The sequence below is a fragment of the Chelonia mydas genome, chromosome 5, assembly GCF_015237465.2.
Source record: "Chelonia mydas isolate rCheMyd1 chromosome 5, rCheMyd1.pri.v2, whole genome shotgun sequence".
Taxonomy (NCBI): Eukaryota; Metazoa; Chordata; order Testudines; family Cheloniidae; genus Chelonia; species Chelonia mydas.
In genome coordinates, this window is record NC_051245.2 from 110,248,349 (window position 1) to 110,255,373 (window position 7,025).

Below are 7,025 nucleotides of genomic sequence, written 5' to 3' on the forward strand. Positions count from 1 at the left end.
CAGAACTATAAAATCCCTTCTGGCCAGAGGCAAAACCCTTTCACCTGTAAAGGGTTAAGAAGCTAGGATAACCTTGCTGGCACCTGACCAAAATGACCAACGAGGAGATAAGTTACTTTCAAAGCTGGAGTGGGGGGGAACAAAGGGTCTGTCTGTCTGTCTGTGTGATGCTTTTGCTGGGAACAGATCAGGAACGCTCTTCAGAACTCCTGTAAAAAGTTAGGAAGCAATCTAGCTAGAAATGCATTGGATTTCCTTTTGTTTAAATGGCTGGTAAATAAGCTGTGCTGAATGGAATGTATATTTTTGTAACTTAAGGTTTTGCCTAGAGGGATTCTCTATGTTTTGAATCTGATGACCCTGTAAGGTATTTACCATCCTGATTTTACAGAGGTGATTCTTATACTGTTTCTTTCATTAAAATTCTTCTTTTAAGATCCTAATTGCTTTTTCATTGTTCTTAAGATCCAAGGGTTTGGGTCTGTGTTCACCTATGCAAATTGGTGAGGATTTTTATCAAGTCTTCCCCAGGAAAGCGGGTGTAGGGCTTCGGGGGATATTTTGGGGGAAGACCTCTCCAAGTGGCCTCTTTCCCTGTTTGTACCTTGAGGAAGTTTTTAACCTAAGCTGGTAAGAATAAGCTTAGGGGGTCTTTCATGCAGGTCCCCACATCTGTACCCTAGAGTTCAGAGTGGGGAAGGAAGCTTGACACCCCCAAACTGGGGGCTGCATTTTAGAGGTGACAGAGAAGCTTTGATAATCCTCATTCTAACGCCCTATTCCCGCTCTCATTACACACATGTAATTTTGTTTCTGGTGTGCACTCAAGAATGAATTTTGTCTGTGCTGTGCTCACACAAAAATGATGGAACCGAATGTGTGTGTGGGACACACAAATGATGAGCATTCATGGAAGCCCACACTTAATGGGCGGGGGTGATGCTTGTAAATGTATTGTGGGGAGGTGGTATGTGAAGGCACACAAACCTGATTGATGGAGTTATGACCAAGCTAATTAAATGGTAACTTAACTGGTGTGTGTTTGAAGGTGTATACTGTCTAGATTGGTGCCTTCTTCTCCCCCCCGCACCCACTCCCAGCAGTAGTTTGGCCTCTTCCAGCACATCTACTCCACCAAACATCCACAAGAAGAAGTTATCTGCTCGGGAAAAACAACCAAGGAAAAAGTAGCAGAGGAAGAAGAGGCAGAGATCAGGTGTGGTGCACAGTTTGTTAGAGTTGAAAGACTAATTATACTCCATAGCTCCTTTTTTCCTATGGAAGTACAGTGAACTTGCACACTGATTCATCCATGTATCTAAGTATGTTCCCAACTGGAAGCATGAACACCAGTAGGATGACAGGTTTCAGAGTAACAGCCGTGTTAGTCTGTATTCACAAAGAGAAAAGGAGTACTTGTGGCACCTTAGAGACTAACCAGTTTATTTGAGCATAAGCTTTCGTGAGCTACAGCTCACTTCATACTGTCTTTCCACAGTATGCATCCGATGAAGTGAGCTGTAGCTCATGAAAGCTTATGCTCAGATAAATTGGTTAATCTCTAAGGTGCCACAAGTACTCCTTTTCTTTTTACCAGTAGGATGGGTCACATACTATAAGTCACGTGCATAAGTACTTTCTGGACTTGGGGTTTTAAGGCTGAACAATAATAGAGTTTTTGGTTGGATTTTTTTTAACCAAATCACTACCACTCTGTTGCCATTTTGTGTAAAATAATAATTTATTCCAATTAATCTACGATAAAATATAAATAAGAGCAATAAATAATAGACTGATATAAATATCCTGTTACAAATATCATAAAATGCCCTGAAACTGTTTCCACAATGCACAAATAGAATAAATAGTCGCAACAGCTTTTAAAATTCCACTGCATCTCATTGTAAATCATGTCTAAAATGTTCATTGATTTCAGTTAGTCCTTCTAAAAAGGTTGGTATTTTTAATTTCTAAACTTCTTTGTGACTTTGTCCTGTAGTTGAAAACTGCATAATTCCGCTTGGATTCTCTTGCCAGCGCTGATGCTGAACTGCTTGTCTGCTAGAGGAAATAACTGGTATCTCTTCACCTTCATCCTGGTGAGCTGAAGGTCTGTCCTTCCATCCTGGTAAAAGAGTCCCGCTTTCCATCATTACAACCAAACCTGTCTCCAGATGCCCAGCTGGTTGATGAGTCTATGTTGGAATCTCTGAACGGAACTCCCGCCTCAGGGAGCTTGTTCGGAAGCTGTTCCAGTTCACATGTGTTATGCTGTTATACTGTGGTTATACTGCATGTTACAGTTCAGAGGTGAAATTGGAACAGATAAGAGATGAACCATAGAAATATAGAGCAAACACACAATGTCAACAATGTTTAAGGTCCAACCCTTTCTTTTAAAATTCTTAATTGTCTTGTAACTTTTTTGCATTGATATCCTTCATTTTGCATTTTAAACCTGAGTAAATGAACAGAATATTATCACATAAAATGAAATTTGTGCAGTTGGAATTTCATGAGAGTGAATGTACGGCGTAATACGTCAAGCACTATGGAGTGTAAGACGTCACTGTGGGAAGAATCTGCAGAGAGGAGGGATTCCACTGCACCCGTCTGTCTTCACCTCAGTAGTTGCAGCATCCAGAGCTGAAATGAAATCGGAAATAGTTGAAACACAAAGGGAAAAAATATAATTTTCATTGAATTGATCTCAAGAAATTAAATGACAATATCTTTTCCACACGTAAGCTCGCAAGTCTTTTAGTACGTTCATATTTTTTTTAAAAAGTCTCTAGTAAGCTTCTCAAACCTTGGAATAGTAGAAATAGTTCTCATGAGGACAGATTAATTAATAGCCATGCTGATAATTGTAGAAACACACTACGTATGTCAAAGTCAGAGTACTTTGGTCATCAGATAATGATACTTCCTTCCCTCCCATACCACAAAGTGCTGGTGAGGTGCCGAAGGATTCCACATATGTGTACTTTGTTGCATGGTCTGCCACTTCCCTACTGCACAACAGTACTGATATGTGAGAGATTATGAAGATGTGCAAAAATAAACAATAGTAGAAACACCAAAAAGTAAATCCATGTCACTGAAAATCCATTTCCAGGACAGGACAGGAAGAGCCTAAAGCTGCTGCCATGGAAATCAGTTGCGATTTGGCCACTGATCCTATAAAAGAAGAATCAGGCCTTATATAAGCAGAGTTATAAAATATCCGTTATCTCTGTTCAGCTGTATAAATTACCTTAATGTGAATTCATTTACTCCAGGGAAAAGTTTTCTACTGTACCTTAGTTACGAAGTTTTCTAGTGAGTTTGTCAATCAGTACAAAACATCTGTGTATTTCCACGCGAATGATCTCCCAGGCACACAGGCTGTATTGCTTTTCTTTCAGGAAAGCATCTATCCCCTGAAAGTATTTTTTCACTCTCCGACTGGTGATCTGGAGGTCCTGACTTTCCGGGTTGGTTAAGCCCTTCTCTGTCTGTGCTCTCAAACATGCCTCCAGCCTTTGAATTTGCTGGTAAAGGCCATTTTGGAACCTGACTATGGAAGTGGCATCCCAGGCACTTTGGGTGAGGTTTTTGCTAAAGATGTTGAAGATCTCTTGGAGGATCTCTTGAATTGCCACCTTGGCATTCTCCTTCTGGGCCACTGGGAGTTGGAGGACATCCTGGGTGGGTTTGAAAGCTGCCCTTTCATTTATGCATTGTGAGGGGAGATTTCCGCTCACATTCTCCAGAAGCTCCAAGCTCTCTTTGTTCACTTTGTTCTGCTGGAAGTGAAGCATGGTACAGAGCTGAGATGAGATTTCAGTGGAAAAGAGCAGTATGAGGCAAATGTGCAGCAAACACCTGGTGGTCATGCTGATGTCTTCCACTTCTTTTCTTTGTGTGAACCTTGAGCCTGGAGTTTGTTGAGGGTCCTATGTAGACTGCTGTGTCTTTCCTTCATGTCTCTGATTTTAAATAATTGGCTGCAGAATTTTTGTTTCATCATTTTCTGGTTTTTTTTTAAAGGTTTTTCCCTCCTGGAGGGTTCATTCTTTTTCTTTCTGTATAATTCACTGCTTTCTAGATTCTTTTACCACGCTTCCTCCTTTTTGTATTGTTGTGAAAGTGACCAAACCCCTTTCACTTATGCTGGATCCACATACATACAGGCTTTTCATGATGCCTTAATTTAAAGATCTAATTTAATAAGATCATCCACACTTCAGAAGTGGTAGTGAGAAGACCGCCAGTTCATCAAACCCTACACTTTTCTCATTGATCACTTCCTGCATTTGACAGACAAAACTAGTTTACAAAGTAACAGCCATGTTAGTCTGTATTCGCAAAAAGAAAAGGAGTACTTGTGGCACCTTAGAGACTAACCAATTTATTTGAGCATGAGCTTTCGTGAGCTACAGCTGACGAGCTGTAGCTCACGAAAGCTCATGCTCAAATAAATTGGTTAATCTCTAAGGTGCCACAAGTACTCCTTTTCTTTTTGCGAAAACTAGTTTAGGTATATTTAAAGTTTTGAGGCCTGGAGGAAGTGGGAGGAAAGGGTTGGCCTCAGGGGAGCTGGAACAGTTTGTGTAGTGGGGCTGTTGAGAGCCATTGAACCAAACTGTAAACCGTGAATATGAAGGAAACCACTTCAAGCCAGGGGGTATGGCAGCACCTATGTTAGGCCTCCCAAAAATAATGGTAAATTACAACTTCAGTCATGCAACCTGAAAAGCACACTTAATATGTAGACACCAGAAAATATCGGTATCTTCCTTCGAGGAAAACACAGGAGATAGAGAGTGAGCTCTGAGAGAATGGAACCTTTTTTCATTTTTTGTTTACTTCCAGATCTCAATGTATATACTGTAGCTGAGCAATCGATGCAGTTAGATGGTGTGAACATGTTGTCCTATTGGTCACTCTGAGTAGCTGTCAGTGGTGAAAAATGGAGGGTAATTCGTAAAAGAGGATGAGCAATTAGTTACACATACTAGAGAGGTACCCACATGGATGATTGTGATTTACAGTGCGGCCAGAAGGAGATTATGAAGAGAAGTCCTGATTTGTATTTTTAACAAGGCATGTCCCTTGGTATAGTCATTCAAAGAATTTTTTAAAAATCAAAATCAGTGTTCACCGTTTTTGCTAGTTCCTTCTTTTAACTTTTTTGTTTTCTCCATGGGCAGGGAAATTCTTCTGCTTTGTTTCAGCCTCTTTGTTTCCTGTGGTCACATTTCATTTTCTGGTTCTCTTCCCCTAGCACAGACTGTTGTGCTGGATTTTGCCATCGTGGCAGGAAAATGTGTTTTCATCCAAAAAGAAAACTATTTTCACTGAAATTGGAAAGGAAGAATCACATGAAGAAACCATGAAAACATTTCTGTGCATATTAATTTGGTTAGAGTCTCCCAAAGCTTCCTGCACTTTTATAAGTGTAAGCAGAGTCAGGATGGGCTCCACCCTGACATCTGGTGGTGAGGTGTGGCAAGTAGTGGAAAAGAACTTCAGGGGCTGATCTCAATTTGCATAGGCACACCCACCCCGCCTAGAATGAGGCCATAACTGCCCAAATGGTCACTTTGGCTGTTGTGGGATCCCCAGTGTCTTTGTTATTGGGGCAGGAAGAGTAAATTGTTATTACCCTGATTATGGGAACTGTGCTTGGAACTGTACTTGGCCTTTTGTTATGATGGAGGGACTCACCATCAACTGAGTAGCACTCGCTAGGCAAGGGACATGGGTTCCAAAACTCTGTGAATTGAGAGAGACTTGAGACAGGTATTAGTACCTGGTGGTGTGGGCCCCTTTGTGAGGGCCTGAAGCACCAATTGCACCTCTGTCTCTCTCCACTGTGGAATGTCAGAGCTAATTTTGGGTCTATTAAGAGTCTTGCTGCAGGCACTGTGCTGCATTCACTTTGGCCTTATGGTGCACCAGCACTAAGGCCCCCACTACTATGAGCTGAAATCACTGAGAGCTGAAATCACTAAGAGCTGAAATCACTAAGAGCACTGTGTCAAGTAGTGGGGAGCCAGAAGATCTAGAGTGCAGTGGTGCTGTTCGTGAGACAGCGGCGTGTTCGTGAGACGGTGAGCTGAGCAGAGCCGTTCGTGAGACGGCGAGCTGAGCTGAGCAGAGCCGTTCGTGAGACGCGGAGCTGAGCGGAGCCGTTCGTGAGACGGCGAGCGGAGCTGAGCGGAGCCGTTCGTGAGACGGCGAGCGGAGCTGAGCGGAGCCGTTCGTGAGACGGCGAGCTGTGCAGAGCGGAGCTGAGCGGAGCTGTTCGTGAGACGGCGAGCGGAGCTGTTCGTGAGACGGCGAGCTGAGCTGAGCAGAGCTGTTCGTGAGACGGCGAGCGGAGCTGAGCAGAGCTGTTCGTGAGACGGCGAGCGGAGCTGAGTGGAGCCGTTCATGAGACGGCGAGCTGTGCAGAGCGGAGCTGTTCATGAGACGGCGAGCTGTGCAGAGCGGAGCTGTTCGTGAGACGGCGAGCTGAGCTGAGCTGAGCGGAGCTGTTCGTGAGACGGCGAGCTGTGCAGAGCGGAGCCGGTCGTGGTGGAGCAGAGCCGTTCGTGAGACAGCGTAGCAGAGCAGAGCCCTGTGGGGCAGTCAGCTTCAGGACACGTAAGGTACCCCTTACCTCTTTCCCCCACACACAGGCATATCTTAGCCAGACTGGGGAGTAACACTCTGCAGATGAACTTTTGAACTCTGGGGCTGGACTTTTTGGATTTTGGGTGATTTGAGGATTGCTGGACTCAAGAGACGTTTGGGTTCTGGGACTCAAGAACCTGAGGGAAAGGAGGTGGCCCAATTTTCTGGGGTGGGTCTTTGCTCATGGTTTGGTTAATGAACACTAGTTGTGGTGTTTCCCCAATTTAACGCTGATGTCGTTTACCTCATGTTATTAAAGATTCTCTACTACACCGAGACTCTGTGCTTGCGAGAGGGGAAGTATTGCCTCATTGAGGCGCCCAGGGGGTGTGTAAGATTTTCCCAGGTCACTGGGTGGGGGC

General features: G+C 43.6%; 1 protein-coding gene across 1 annotated transcript; it reads right to left on the reverse strand.

Moving 5' to 3' along the window:
• Positions 1 to 3,302: 3,302 nt before the first annotated feature.
• On the reverse strand, positions 3,303 to 3,803 carry LOC119566685 (interferon beta-like). Its single transcript, XM_037903077.2, has one exon. It carries the CDS (start codon positions 3,801 to 3,803, stop codon positions 3,303 to 3,305), a length of 501 nt encoding a protein of 166 aa, XP_037759005.2.
• Positions 3,804 to 7,025: the final 3,222 nt, after the last annotated feature.